Here is a 15,448-nt window from a genome sequence, read left to right as displayed (position 1 = left end):
TGTTTGAGCAGAAATGAGTCTGGATCATTTTTGCAAGTTCTCCCTTTATTTTGTGGAAGGTGTTTATCTCTAAGAGTCATGTGTTTGGAGCTCTGAGACCAAGAGAACGCTGTGGCCCTTTGCTCCTGAAAGGGCATGGGTTTCCACACGGTTTCCCTGTTAGATCTGCATTTGCTTTCTGTCGAACTGCTGTTAATAATAGAGACTAAGGTGTGAGGTCTGTCCTCAAACTGCTCGCAGTGAGGTGAGTTTCACACCTACTGGGGGTCAAACCAGCTGGGTTGTTGCACAAGAATGTACGTGTAAGGGTCGTGTACCTACGGTGGACTCCATCGCATTGCAGAGCACCTCTGGAGACTGGCTGCAGAAAAAGGCTCTTTAATTCATGGAAGCTGCGTAGTGTGAGAAGCTGCGTAGCCGAGGGAGGTTGGGTTGCTCCCTGGCAGGGGGAGCAGGGCTGATGCAGCCAGGACAGGCTCGTGTGCTGAGGCTGGGTGGGGTGTGCTCCCCACTGGAGGGGGGATCTGTGAGGGGCTTGAAAACGGGTTCAGAGGAGGTTTGTTCTTCTCCATGCTAGGTGGGTCAGACTTCTGGGGCTGGTTAGCCCAGACCTGGCACTGTGGACTTGGTGTTGTGGATGGAGCATCAGGCAGTGTGTGAGAGTACAGGCTCAGCCTCCTGGGCCAAGGAGGGGGCTGAATTTCCCTCGTGCTGCTTTTCCAGGTGTTTGGGGGATAAATGTAACCTCAAAGTGGGGGATCCCAGAGCAGCTTGCTTTGATTCCGCAGTGAAAACCTGCTTTCCATCTCTGCAGAGAGCAAGCCACCTGGGGTGGGTGGTACTGGTGTATGAATGATGGGGTTTGCGTGCTCATACCAGGCACTGACCCGCAGAGCTGCTCAGGCACTGCTGTCCCGGTCCCTCCCTCCCCGGGCAGCTTGCGGTGTACCCGGGGGGCTCACAGACACAGACACATATCTGCCTCTGCATTGCCTCATATCTTTAGTCCTTCCTTTTCCTGCACCCCACAAGAGACCAGGGTCCATGGTTTCCATGCTAAGTTAGTGTTTGGCTTGTCTTACAGGCTGACAAATGCTCGCGCTGGAGGATTGAACCCAGTGAAGGAGTGATTCCCCCCGAGACAGAGGTGTCTGTGTCTGTCATAGCGAACTTGGATGACACGGAGAAATTCAAGGACGAGGTGAACCTGTTCATAGAGAACAGCCACACCTACGTTATCCCCGTCCGGGCTGTTGGCACTGGCACCACGATTGTCACCGACAAACCCTTTGCGCCGGAGCTCAACTTGGGACCCCACTTCAGGTAGGGGATCTCTCAGCGTCCGCTTCTGCCGTGGGCTCAGCAAGAAGGAGTTTTGCTGTAGTCCTTCAGGCTAGTTGTTCTTCAGCGCTCAAGGTCCTGGCTCTGTTCTCCTGAAGCCACGGGGCTTCCTTTAGAAACCTTCTATGGCCATTTGAAAGTTGTTAGATAGCCTCAAAAGCCACCAAAATAGAAACCAGCTGTTAAATTGTCACTGACTTGTCTTTAGTTATAATACATATATTTCCTCACTTTTTCAAATAAAGATTTGGAGGAAAACAGCAGGTCCTGGAAGCCTCTGGGTGGAAAATGCTACATTACAAGTATAAACATATTTCCCTTTGCGATAATGTTGCTTGTTTTTCCCTTCACTATGGAGTATCATCTCGCAACAGGAAAACCTTGGTGGTAGCTTGTTAGCAGGTCCTTGACTAAATTAATGGTGCTGTTTTGTTTGCCCTCTGCCCCGCAGTCCTGGAGGAGCAGCAGAATTTCTTTGCCCCGTACCATCCCTCAGTTTGCTCGCCTTCCCTGTCTCCCCTGCCAGGCTGCTCTTTATTAGACACAGTCTCTCTTTCCTTGTTTCTCCCACCAGCTTTCCTCGGTGTCACCGCCGCAGCGGCAGCCTGAGGCGCGGGCAGGCGAGGGTGGCTGCAGGACCAGCTCTGAAAGGGAGAGGAGGAGAAGTCCACTGAGTTTGGGTGGGATAAATTGAAAGTGTTAGTTAAAGAGCTTAGCTCAAAGGAGGGGATTCACTGGTCCTAACGCCTGTGTCTGAAACCAGTCATGTTCCCGTAAATGGGAGAAAATAAGCCTTTTCAAAGTGCTGCCTGCCTTGTGTGGGGGAGCTCTTGGGACAGGAAGAATAGTCTTCTCGAGGTGCCCGTTCCTTCCCCTGGCTGCAAAGAGGGTCCACAGTGGTCCAATACCTAAATTTTGGGGTAGAAAGAGCAGGTTGATCCTATTCTTTAGGATAGACTTTGGGGGTTTAAATATGCATGCACAAGCCACCCACATAAGCAGGGACATTGCAGAGAGGTTGACGCTTGTCCAGCGTGTCCTGTGCTCTGTGCAGCCACAAATTGGCTACCCAACGGAGTGGACAATGTCAGTGTGATTTGTGTCATCGTCCTCTGCCCCCCTTCACGTCTTGGTCTGCAGACTCTGGAGTTGTTGCCATTGCTGTCGGCTGCAGAGCTGCCGCTAGGTGAGCTGAGATGGGACCCAGGTAACATCTCAGATGAGTTGGGCTTTCCCAGAGCCCCAAATTCTGCATCCACCCAGAGCTTCTCCAGGCTTTCATCTGTGCTGTCCACCACATAAACCATTTCACACTAAGCTTGTACGCATCATGTTTTAACAGTCTGTTTCAAAGACTGGTTTGTTCTATGCTCTCAGGTCTGTATTTAGCTGCTTGTGGCAGACATGCATTTTGTAAGCCGTGTATTCTGTCCTTTTCAAAAAACCAGTAACTGTTCCAGGAACAATTCATGTCCTGGTCATGCTCAGATTTATAGAGGGTAAAATAATTACTCCAGACTAGCCTGCAGTTAGTGTTTCTTTACATGAAGAAATCAATTTCCATTGAATATTCATTTTGGTTTATATCTAGCTCTCGTTATTCATCTCTCGTTGTTGCTCTGTCCCCTCAGCAGCCAGACCTGGTCTTGCTGCCATGTTTGTATTGGGGAAACTTCTGTTGATCCTATGTTCTCACAGTGCATTTATCTTCCTAAACCACAAAACCAGCTGCACTGTTCAGGCAAAGGATGACATGTTGGGGGTGATGAGGGTTGGATGCTCTCTAAGGGATGGGGGGTGAGGGGATAATGTGGGTGCCAGGGCAGGGGCCCCACCAGCGAGGCAAGGGGTGCCCAGGTCACCGGAGGGTCTCTAGGCTGGTGATGCTCTGTCTGCAGCAGCTGAGATGATGATCTTCATGCAGCTCTTCCTTGCTGTACGCAAACAGAGCAGCTGCTGGATGCTGATAAGCTTAGGGGCAACCAAGGTCTGGCTTTTGCTGAAGCTTTGAGCTAGGTCAGCCTTTTTGGAGGTGCTTTTATTGCTGAGTGTGCAGTCAGATAACGCCATCAGGGTGCTGAAGCTGGGTGACCGCTGGGAGATAGCAGCTCCCATGACATTTTCCATCTCTTCTTCTCTTCCAGCCTGGATCCCTGCTGTTACCACTTCAAGATAACTAACAAAGGACGGCGCACCCATCGGCTCTACTGGTCAACAGAAGGTTTTGGCCCATTTCACCAGCGCGATCGTGTCCCTGCTGTCAGCACCACCAAGGGCCAAGGTTCCTCCCAGAGCCCCAGACCTGCCTGCCCTGTGTTTAAGGTTCAACCGCAGAGGGTGGAGCTGATGCCGGGCAAGACTATGGAGATGGTGCTGGAAGGCTTCTCCAGCACTCCCCAGGTGAGGTTCCCCCCCGAGGGCTGAGCCTTCCCCATCAGGAGCAAGTGCTTTCAAGAGCCACAAGTTACCTTTCAAGAGCCACAAGTTCCTCGCTGGCCACCATCAGTTCCTAAGGCTTTTTCATGTTTCCATGGCTACTGTAAACCCAACCTGCTGATACCAAAACACGGGCTGAAGGAAATATTGCTAGTTCAGGGACAAATGGCAGGTTACAAGGTGTCATGTGCTGAGGCAGAAAGGAAGGGCAGAGAAAATAAGTTACGCTTAGACTAGGAGCACAGGCAGAAAGTAAATAAAAAAAGTGCAAAGTAATGTATCTGGGGGAAGCAGTGAGTAAAACAAAACACCTGTGAAGGGAGGGAGTGTCTGGGAGTAGCATCATTTTCCCTCTGTAGCCAAACATGGGCAGAGGGCTTGTCTAGCACTGAGACCTGGAGCAGAAAAATGAACAATGTGTCAGCTGTAGTGATCGGGGTGATGTTCATCCATGTGGGAAACTGTTCGAAGGGATCATTATAATTGACAGCTTGGCCTTTGTCAATATTTCCATGACAGCTCACCCCAGTCTCTCAGCCAGTCCCGGGGTCCCAAGGGCAGGCAGGTCTCGCAGCACCCTTGGATGGCAGCTCAGAGGGGGAGATTTCAGCAGGATCACTGGGTGTTCTCCTCCCTGGACCCTTCTTTCCAGGGAAATCCAACTCTGCAGAGAAGCTGCCAGCTAACCCTGGTGTGCATTCCCTTTCTCCAAGACCGCTGACCACAGATATTTAGGTGAATGTGGAATAAATCTGCGTCAAGCTCCTGCTGATACTTGTGTTTTGAAAGGTGTTTTAAAGGATTGCCTTGGTGGTAGCTTGAGGAATACTCGATTACTCACCTAGTTGACTGCGATGGGACTGTCCCTGTGCAGTTTGTTTTGCTGAAACAGGGAAAAGATACCAGAAAGGAAATAAAGTGATCAGGGTGCAGGTGAGGCTGTCTTGCCTGGAAAGTCGAAAGGGGATCTGTGAGCTGAGCTGTGGCTACCTGCCTCCTGCAGTCAAAGCCAAGACCCTGGGAGTGGGCTTTCCACCTTCCTCGGGTCTTGAGAACTTAATACTCTTGAGGTTGGTCAGAAGCCCAACTCCCTGCGTTGCACACGCAACACGGATGATTTTGAGTATGCAGACTCTGAGGAGAAGTTGGGTTGTGGTGTTGTATCAGAGGGACGAGTGAGAAATGAAGGGAGGAATTTGGGGAACTGAAACCATGAGAAATCAGGAAAAAGTCTTAAGTGTAAGAGCATCCAGCTTAAGCAGAGGGTTTTCATGTGAACTGCAAGACATCTCTTTCCTGGGGAGGTTTCTTTTAAAACCAGCTCTAGGAGGGCAAAGTACCTGCTAGGAATGAGTGGCCCCCTCTTTACCTGAAGGCAGTCTGGCTATTTGGGTTTTTCCCATGGATCCTGTCCACTAAGCTTCCAAGGGAGGGTTTGCTAGCATTGGCCCTTCTATCACCTGTTTTCCTTAATATAGTTGTATTATTGTTTTTTTTTAAATCAGTTCCTACAGCTTTCTGTAAGTATTATGCTTGGCAGTGGTACAAATCAAAACAGTAATCATTTGGGGCAGGGACTATTACAATTGTAGGCAGCACATGACTCACGAGGGTTTTTTGTGGATAGTGGGGTGTAGCATTACAGACGTTTGAGAGCAGAATAAATAGGATGCAGCATAAAAAGAAAAGGGGACTGTTGAGGAGCCCAGTGGCTGTAACTTGATGGCGGTAATATGGTCTGTGGCTGGGTGGGTAGCAAATGCAGTGCGTTTTTGGGACGCCCTGCTGGCCCCTGCTGGGTGACGGGTGACTCCTCCGTGCAGGTGGTGAAGGAGCAGCTGCTGTGCCACGCCGTCGTGGGGAGCAAGGCAGGGAAGGCACAGATAATGCAAGTGGATGTCACGTGCGAGTTCATTGCTCCCGTCCTGCAAATGTCCTCCAGAGAAATCACTTTCCGGGTGGAGAAGGTAAGTCTCTGGATTTCATCCTGGCATTGAAGAGCATGGCTGATGACTGAAAGCCTGGTGGGGGGGTGTGCTTGTGTTCAAAGGAGGAAGTTAAATGGCTTCTCCAAGTCCGTGGGACTTTGACTATTGAGCTGAGCTGGACCAAGATTTTGCCATTAACACTGAGATCAATATTTCGCTCCTCTGGGATTGGGAGCAGTCCCACCAGCTGTATTCTGCCTTCTTGATGTGGAGACAGAATTGAGCTGCTGAGCCAAGGGCACAGGGCGAGATGTGTGGGACCCACGAGAACAGCGTGGGCTTTGCACAGCCACCTCGTGTGCTGGGGCTGCAGGTGGGCGAGCAGAGTGCTGCAGCTGAGCGATGCTAAACCCCCTCCTCACCCGTCCTGAGGTGCTTCGTAAAGTAAGTGAGGATGTTTTTAGAGATGGGACTGGTTTTTAACTTCACCCAAGTAAAACTGAGATAACAGCTGCTCTGCTGAGGGGGATCGTGGCTACTTCTAGAGAGACACCAGTTCCTATACTCGGTGTGAAGGGAGGTTTTTGGGGATCCTCCAAGGCACGATGATGTCTGAACACCGATCCTGTAGGGAAGCTGAGAAGAACTGAGATTCCTGTCAGCTCCTCAGGCTGATGAGAAAAACCTGTCATCTCTTGTCTCTCTTTGCCTTCTCTGCTGTTGGTATGGATGCTAGCTCTTTGCAATTCCCCAAGCTTCACCTTCTTCAGAGGACCCGCAGACATCCTTCAGCTGCAGTGATGATAACACCAGTGCAAAGCAGATGCCCTTTAGTCTCTGGATCCTGACTGCTGCATCACCTTTCCCTCTCCCACGAGGTGTCTGAAAAAGAGAAGATATTTCATTATTTAGTTTCTGTGTTTTCAGGTCTCTCCTCTGGTTCCCAGGCTTCCAGAGAAGCACAAAATCCTGTGAGCAGGCAGTTTGGGTTTAATTAGAAGCTTTTCAGCTATCCCTGATGTCTGCCTGTGGTCTGATTGATGCCATGCGCTCTGATTTATCGAGTGTTATGACGCTGCAGCTGTTTGATATCGATACATCCAGAACCATTTTCCCAAACACTGTCTAGTTGATATAAACCATGCAGGAAGCCCAGAGCAATGCATAAACAGGAAAAAATAGCTTAGGTGGAGCCGAGCTTTGAGGCTACAGACAGCTTGTCACTGGAGCAGGGGCAGCAGGACACCCGTTGCAGCCCGACTGTTGAGGTTTCTAGCTGGCTGTATGTGCCTGTAGATGTTCAAAGCTGACCTTAGGCTGCTGCAGGCTCTCCACTATGGGCCAAATCCTGCTCGCTTTTCTCCTCTGACCAGCATCACTGCTTTTATGAGGCTACTAGAGCTGATAAGGTTGTAAGAAATTACTGTATGTGAGTGAAAAATCATCTTGTGCCATTCTTCTCGAGAGAGGATACAGAACTGGAGACAAGTGGTCTGGGTTCACTTTCTGCTATTGATCTTGTTCATGCAGCTGCCTCCTCTCGGGGTCCTAGTCCCTCCTCTGTATGCAAGAGTGTTTCCCTGTCCCCGGGGGAAGGTGTGGTTTCTAAACACGAAAGGCATCAGATATACTTAGAGAAAAACCACCTGGAAGGGTAGAAACTAATAAAAATAGTAAATAGAGGTGTATGCCCTTTGAGGTTGAAAAACTTGAAATGCATCAGAAAGGGAAGGAGTTCCATGGCCACTTCACGTTGTTTTTTTTTTCCTTGTGTCCTGTTTCTGTAGCAACCCAGTGATGTCCTAACTCTGCAGTACCAGCCTCTTTCTTTAAGAAACGCGTCCTCCCTGCCACTCAGCATTGTCCTGGCCTTAGAGCAGCCCTTCTTAATCTGCAGTGCAGACCAGCAGCCCCTCTCTGCAGACGTTCAGGTGAGCAGCCGTGGGCCTTCCTGCTGGTGGGGTTTGAAGAGGGGGGAGTGTGGTGGTACGTTTCTGTTGGGAGGTCCTCTAGTAGAGAAGTTTATTCTTTAGACTCAGCGGTAGACTGGCCTGAACTAAATCAGATTTGAAACGAGCTGCTGAAGGAAATGAAATATCATCTGAACTGGGGAAATACATCCTGACTCTAAGACGAGAGGAGAGGGGAGCAGGCAGCTAGGTCTGGGCAAGCTGTGTAGTAAAGGTGTCTCTTGGAAGCCATCGAGCTCTCCAGCAGCCATTCTCAGATAACCTCAAGAGCAGCTTGCTTTCTTCAAGGGCAGCCCTGCTTTCAGGAAGGCTGAGGAAGCTCCTCCAGCCGCTGCCCGGCCCCTGCCCTGTTGTTGGTGGAAGGTGTTGGACATGGGCTCTGCTAATAAACACTTGTTGTAGGCACGGCCACCACTTCTGTGCTGTGCCAGTGACTAGCCCCTGCAAGGGTGAGGCTGCAGTGCCATGCTGCTTGTGCTGTGAGGGTAAAGGAGTTCCTCTAGAGCTGGGGCAAAAGGCCCTGGTGTGCCAGAGTGCTGATTTAGTTGTGTATTTAGCACATAGCTTCTGTGGGTCCCAAATTCAGCAGAAGAATATTTATTTTCCTCGTGTATTGATGCAGAGCACAGTGAGATGAGCCTGAGATAGTCTCAGACAAGAGCGTGGTGGGGCTTGCAGTCAGGCGCACACTGTGAAGGGAACGCAGGATGAACTGAGAAGCCTACGCTGGGGTCACACGTTGAACATTTACACGTTTCGTGCTGCCAGACCTTGGGACTTCATCACACTGGTGATTAATACTCTTCATTTCCTTGCAGCCCGTGAAGCTGGAGATAGGGGAGGAACTTCATCTCTCCATCAGATTTAACCCTGCTTATGAAGAGGATTTGTGTACCCGGGTAGTAGAGAAGGTTCTGAAGATACGATTTCTTGAGCACCCTCATGAGGAGCAGGTCACGGTTCGGGGAGAAGTCTACTTTCCGAATCTCCGTATCCAGCCCACGGCCCTGGACTTTGGCTGCATCTTGAACGACACTGAAGGCGTGCGTTACATCGAGATGACCAACTGCAGCCCGCTTCTTGTCCAGTACCACTGGGCGTTCCTGATGGACAGCCACGTGAGCCAGATGAGGTATGTGCCCCTTTGCTCTCTCCGTGCAGCTCTTCTCCTTCCTCGTGTCCTGTTTGTGCTTTGCAAAGACCAAGGCTGTTTGCCTGTGATCTGACAAATTGCTTTCAACTTTCCCTGTGGGACTAACACCTACCAGCCATGATTGGGCTTAGGTGCTCAGGGAATAAGTGATCTCCACCAGTTTGACGCTGGGAAGGAGACAACGTTCTCCAGCCAAGCTGGGGCTGTGAGATGCTACCAACACTTTTTGCATCGTCCATAGCCTAGAGTCCTGCCTTTTTTCGGGAGCTACAAACCTATACTTAGGCACTGGGACAAGCAGATATATGATTTTTCTTTCCTGCCAACCCTCTGGGTTGTCATTTTACACTAAGAACCTACACAGGCACTGCCACCAGAACGATGTGCTGCTGCCCCAGTCTCTTGCTGCTGCTTTGCTGTAACCCCCATACTGGTTCCCCTGGGAAGGAAGGCTGCTATTGGAAAGCTGCTTTCTCAGACCTTTGTGGCCTGAGGCAAACACCACACTGGTGAAGTGAATTTTCATCTGTTAAACTGCTCATCACATTCCCCAAACAGCTATTTAGTGTTTTACAGGGAAACGGCAGGTTCTGGTGCAGCTTTGGGTACAGCTGTAGGTGTTGGTGGGAGCACTTGTCTGAACGTCCGTGGGAAGCGGGGCCATCCAGCGCTGGGCTGTGGTTTCCAAGCCCAAGAGCAATCTTGCAGTCGTGCTGGAGCACATTTATAAACACATTTCCAGCAGTTCCTCCCTCTGTGGCCTCTCTGCATAGCACAAAAGTCTAGTCTGGGCAGTTTTAATTACAGTAGCAAATGGTTTTTCCATAATGCCCTAGGAAACTGAGCAAAGTTAACCATTGTGCATTGAAGTGCTGCCATTACAAATAATAGAGATCATCAATAAACAGGTTTGTTTAGAGAACTGGGATCTGGCTCAGAGGACACAACCTACTGGGAACTGGAGATTAGCTATGGCTATGAGGAGAGCTTGGGGGAGAAGACCTGGGCACTGGGGTAGCCTGTTCACAGCCGGATCGTACTGAGTAACAACCAGTCTTTAGTGTGGCCCTTCTTGATGCACGGCACCTTCAAGAACAGACCCTAAAATGCAGAGGAAAGCCTGCAAAAGCAGGTGGAGGGAGGTGGGCAGGGAAGGAGGAGCAGAACTGTAAGCTCTGCTTGGAGGCCCTGTCATCTCCTGGTAAATTAGATTAGGGTTTAATTGCAAGCTAGAGGGAAAATCTAATTTTGATGATAGAACAATGCATATATTTTATAATAACAGAGAAGCAAGCACATTACAGCAAAGCCTGTGTGGAATTAATTTCTTCTGGGGCCACTTGCTGGCCAGTTGCCTGTTTATCTTTACTCTTTTCTTTTTTAGAACCAATTTAGGTTTTTGGAAATGTGAATGCTGAATCAGTTTTCAGCTTTTAATTACCCCGTCTCCACCTAAACTGGCTTAGGACCCGAGCCTACAAGTGCTTGTTCTTCCAGGGGATGCTGAGTCACCCAACTCTGCTGAGTCGGTAGCAGTTGAGGGTCCTGAGCATCTGGCAGGATAGCAGCCTCTGCTCCGAAGGGTTTGGCATAGCCCCTTCACTGGCTCGTTAGCACTGGGGACGTTGTGGCAGCTCCCTTTTCTGCTCTGTATGTTAATTAAGCAGAAATGTACTTCCTGTAGTTTATCATATTTCTTACCTTAAAGGCTTCTTCCTGAAAGACTGATTTGTCCCCCTTTCTAAGGGCAGTATCCAGCTCCTCAGCTTTGTTTGGGTTTCCCATCAAAAGGAAGACATTAAATCCCAAAGGATATACAAGGATTTTTTTTGAGACCTGTGACAAAGGCTGCCAAAGGCTCATCCCCAAACTTCGCTGTTCTCTAGAGTTTTCATCCTCTGTTAAGGACCTGTGCCTTGTCATTTACTTTGAGCGTTGCTGTTCCTGCATCACCTCTTTGTCCCCTTCACGCGAGACATGTTTCCTCCCTGGGACAGAGCTGACACACACCAATCAGTCCGTGTGCCAGGATGGATCAGCAGGGAGCTCTGCACCTCTGTGGCACATGTCAAACCCCCTCTGTGTATTGATCTGGCGTGTCTGGAGAGTGGGAACTTCGTAGCTACGAATCCAGCATAATGAATTGCCAGTAGATTCTTTGGGGAAAGGGCTTGTTGAGCTAAACATGTAGAAAATGACTCTTTCCTTTCCATCCAGGATTTTCTCGGCCAATGTGTTTTGAACCAACCAGGAGCCTTTCTCCTCCCAAGTGGGTCTTCCTACAGCGTTAGTAACTTCTCATTCCTCCGCCCTCTCTCCTTCCATGTCCCCTGGCAGGTTGCAGTGCAGGGACCCTACGAGCCAGATCCCAGCCTTGTTACTGACCAGAAAAGCCCCCAACTCTCTGTTATATTTGATGGGGTTTCTGCTTTGCTGTTTTTGTAACAAGGGAGAAATGGAAAATGCAGGCAGTGAAAAACAGTGCAAGGCAAAAATCTGACAGCAGTCCTCTGTCATCCCAGCGGAGGGGAGAGGTAGCAACAGCAGCAGCGAGCACGTACATCCGAAATGCACCCATCCACCGTGCACCTGGTGCTGGGGAGTCTAAGATGGGTGACAGTAGACCATACCCCCTCCTCATCCCCCCAGTGCCATCAGCTCCTTGGGGCAGTACGTTTTGGGCTTTGGTAGCCCCATGGGTGCTGCTTTTCCTGCTTAAATCCCGTGGGTAAGTTAGAAAAGGGCTGAGTCGTGATGGAAACGTGTTGCTGAATGCGGCCTTCAGCTCCGTGTGGTTTGGCAGCAGCAGAGAAGCGTTTTGCTTGGTGTAAGGGAGAAGTGGCCTCTTATTTCTCAGAGATGGAGTGTCTTGGAGCAAGGACTGGTGCCAGGCAGGCTTCACCTCTGGGGTGGCAGTGCAGCTGCTGTGAACAGCTGATGGAGAGGCTCTGTGCTTGCGGACAGAGACACTGGGGAGCTGGAGCAAGGGAGACCTGGAAATTTGCTGCCTGTTGCACCCAGAGAGAATGAAAAGTAAATAAAATGATTGGCAGGGAGGGGTTTGGAGCCAGGTGTAAGTGAGCATATGCTGTTACCAAGTCTATCTTAGAGACATAAACCTGCATACTAGGTGTGGTACAGTGATGCTTTATCGGGACAAAGGTTGGGGGGGTGATGATTTTCTATTTGCAACATGTCTGTAAGCTTCTTTCTTCTCTGCTGTCACCATGCACCCTCCATCTCCGTGCCTTTTCCAGCACGGTGCTGCTCTTTTCCCAGCTCACGTGCTGGCGAGTCAGCCAGCCTGCCCCAGGCCTGGGCATGGCACCTTCTGGTTGCGCTCCTGGGAGCCTGACTGCAGGTTTGAGACAGCTTCTGCTGCCCCAGGGCTTCTGACCGCCTATTACGCTGTCGCACACCTGGAGGACTTTCATCTGGGCCATTGCAGTGGAGGTTGGAGCCCAGAACAGCTGCGTGAGAATTGCTTTAACTATTCCTCTTGGGTTTTCTGAGGCTCAGCCTCCTCCTTTGCACAGGGTGACAGACCCTGAGAGCTGTTCTTCGCCTCGGGGACTGGGGAGCAGCCCCAGGCTGTTGGAGGAGCAGATTGAGGGTAGGGAAGGTGAAGGAGAAAGCATTGGTTGGGTGAAAAGCGCTGCACGTCCTACCCAACGTGCTGTCGGGCAGCTGACTGTCTCAGGACAAAGTGTGGGAGGTGTCCCTGTGTCACCCACGCCCCGAGCAGGCTGCGGTGGGATGGGGGTTGCCTTCTGGTTTTGTAGCCGGTCAGCAAACGCTGTCTGGAAGGTGACGACGTCTTGCTCTGTCAGTGATGTTCAGCTAGCAAACCTGGGGAGCAGCTGACTTCTGTCTTTGCTTTCTGGACATCTTCATTACCCAGGGCACGCAGCGGGAACCCGAGGTACGTTTGCACTGCAAACAACATCCTGCTCCCTATAAATGATGTTACGCCTGTGCGGCCTGGATGGCTCCTCCTTTAATTCCCTCTGGGCAGGAGGCCGGTCTCTGCAGAGCTTCAATGTTTATGAAACAAAATGTTGATTTTTTTTTTTTTTTTTAAATTTTTCTGTTGTTCATGGGAACGGCTTGCTGTCATAGCCTGGCTGAGGTAGAGCGAGAGCATCGATTCAGGGACTGTTGCTGTTGCTTCCCCATCATCCCTCTGGCAGAGCACTGAGTAGTGAAGCCACCAGATGAAATCTGGGGGGCAGGATGGGCTATTTATAGTCCTCTTTATTTGCTGACCTGCTGTCACTGCATGTGGCAATGAGGAGTACGGTGACAAAATTTTCCAGACCTTGTTTCTCGCAATTTCTCCAGCTGTTTCTCACCCTTCACTCTTTTCCTGCTTCCAGCAAGCTGTGCATCAAACAGCTTTCCTTAAGGGAAAATCCATCTGAACGCACTGGTGTCGCTCTGCCCAAGAGTGCCGTCTCTAGTATCGCTGTGCTCTTTCCTGGTGCATCCCTGTCTTCAGAGGGTAGGTGAGAAATCTTTAAACTCTTAGGAGAAGAGGCTCAAGCCAAATTTGAATGCAGGTGCCAAATCTTCACATCCTTTTGGGTGTAAATCTGCACAGGGGATTTTTGTGCTGATTCCTTCTAGTCCAAGGTGCTGCCTAGTGCAGAGGTGCTGGAGAGCCCAGCTTCCCTGCTGGTCCCATCATCATCCCTGAGCTGGGTGCTGCCGAGACGGATTGGCAGCAAAAACCCTTCCAGAGAATGGGGATTTTGTCCTGCGTGAGGCTGGACACTCACAAGACAGTGAAACTGGTGCTCCTCCTTCTGTACAGCCACTCTTTCCCCTCGAGAGGCTGATATTGGGATGGTGGATGGGCAGGATGGGGTTTGGGTGGGTTTCAGATCTCTTGCTGCTGACTGGCTGGTTTAAGGCAGACGAGGAGAATACCAGTCAGGGAGATCATTTCCCAAAACACCATCCTGTATTTCTTTTTCAGAAAGAGTGGGATCTGCCTGGCATGTGCCAGTGCTCTGTTTTCCTCTTGTATCACCGAGGAGACAGGAGACTGTCCCGGCGTGGAGCAGAAGCAATGCTTGCTGTTCCTCTAAAAGCCAGAGCCAGTGTTTTGGTCCCACAGTGGTTTCTTTGCCAATGTTTTCTTTGGCCACAGCCACCAGCTCCATGTGCTCTAGGTGAGGAGCCACTCCATGCTGTGATAGACTCTGTTAAATGAGCCTGTTATAAAAAAATCATCTCTTATCCACCTGGTCCATCTCTTCATCCCTGAAAACAGCCACAGTGGGAAGACCTGCTGTTACTACTGCCCTTGTAGCTCTGCAGGAGCATTGATTCATAGAATATCTCAAGTTGGAAGGGACCCATAAGGATCATCAAGTCCAACTCCCTGGTCCTCGCAGGACCACATAAAATGAAATCATATGACTAAGAGCATTGTCCTTGAACTCTGACAGATTGCCCCGCTGCTTGCAGAAGCAGGTGGTTTGTCTTTGCCAACTCAGAGAACAAGTAGCAATTGTGTTAAGGCAGTATGGACCCCGTGTTCACACAGCCCAGGTGAGGACTTTGGGATGTATCACCATAAATCTGTGTCTCCTGACTTGGAGAGGGAGGCAGCCAGGGGCAAAGAGAGGGGAAACCTTCAGCTCTCTACAGCACAGCAGCCTGGGGAGGACTTCAGGTCCCAGGGAGATTTAATGGGGCTCCGCAAAGAGCGGGGCAGCCCAACGAGGTGCCCACCCCAGAGTTAATGGTGTAGGCTGGTGCGAGAAGGATTGGTTTATTTCCCACCGTCCGCTTCCTGTAGCAGGAGGCAGGAGTCCCAGGGGGTTGGGCACCCCAGGGGTCCATCTGGGCCAGCTGGCTTGTCATGCATTTTGAGAGTGCCTAACTCAGTTAATGCCGCCTTTTCAGCTGCTCTGCCCTCGGGAGAGTCATCTTTCTCCTCTGTGTGAAACCCTTCCAACTGTGAGCTTGCTTTGCTTGCTTCCTCTTCGGTGGTACCTGTCACCTCTCCCTCACCCACTTGCCTCCATCACCCCACAGCTGTCCCCAGCTGTCCCCGGTGTCACCTGGACCAGGCCAATCCTGTCTGCTCGTCCCTTGCCCTGGCCCCAGGAGCTCAGTGGGGCCATTGGACTGTGAGCACGTTTCCTGGGAGTATTTCTGCCTTGCTCTTGGTAAAGCAGGGGGTAATTATGCTGTGCTATGGGAGTGACCTTTAATAATAACCCAGCAGTGATGTTAAGTCGCCTTTTACACAGGGTGAAAGCCACACACAGCCTTAAATCTATGATTTCTGCTGGTGCACAAACCCTGCTCCTTCTGGACAGGGCGTGGATGGCGGTGCTGGCGTACTCAGCGGGGTGGAGTTTCAGTGTCTGTCTGGGTGATCTGGGGATGCGACCCTAGGAAGTATATGAAACTGGAGCTTGTTTTGGTTTGTTTCTCCTTCTGCGTTAGTTATCGTTGCTGCTTTACCTTCTCCTGTCTTTCCCTGCGGTGACCCGCTGCAGAGGGCCTTTGGGAGGGTGCGCTGTGGCATCGCTGCCCACCCTGGGCATGCTGGGCAGCCTGCACCAATGCAGGCTGGTGGAGACACCTCCTGGGGTTCAGCAGGT

The 15,448-nt window shown here is 50.7% G+C and overlaps 1 protein-coding gene across 1 annotated transcript in view; it reads left to right on the top strand.

Annotated features, from left to right (window-relative positions):
- The window catches only part of LOC141935865 (hydrocephalus-inducing protein homolog), an 86,100-nt gene that overhangs the window by 44,782 nt on the left and 25,870 nt on the right, over positions 1–15,448 (top strand). Inside the window, exons 19-25 of the mRNA XM_074852512.1 lie at positions 1,085–1,323; positions 3,486–3,741; positions 5,601–5,744; positions 7,493–7,636; positions 8,494–8,807; positions 12,254–12,302; positions 12,730–12,750. Coding sequence (XP_074708613.1) covers positions 1,085–1,323; positions 3,486–3,741; positions 5,601–5,744; positions 7,493–7,636; positions 8,494–8,807; positions 12,254–12,302; positions 12,730–12,750 — 1,167 coding nt within the window. The remainder of the gene's footprint in view (positions 1–1,084; positions 1,324–3,485; positions 3,742–5,600; positions 5,745–7,492; positions 7,637–8,493; positions 8,808–12,253; positions 12,303–12,729; positions 12,751–15,448) is intronic.

Source organism: Strix uralensis, chromosome 29, assembly GCF_047716275.1.
Source record: "Strix uralensis isolate ZFMK-TIS-50842 chromosome 29, bStrUra1, whole genome shotgun sequence".
Taxonomy (NCBI): domain Eukaryota; kingdom Metazoa; phylum Chordata; class Aves; order Strigiformes; family Strigidae; genus Strix; species Strix uralensis.
This window is presented reverse-complemented; position numbering and strand designations above follow the sequence as displayed.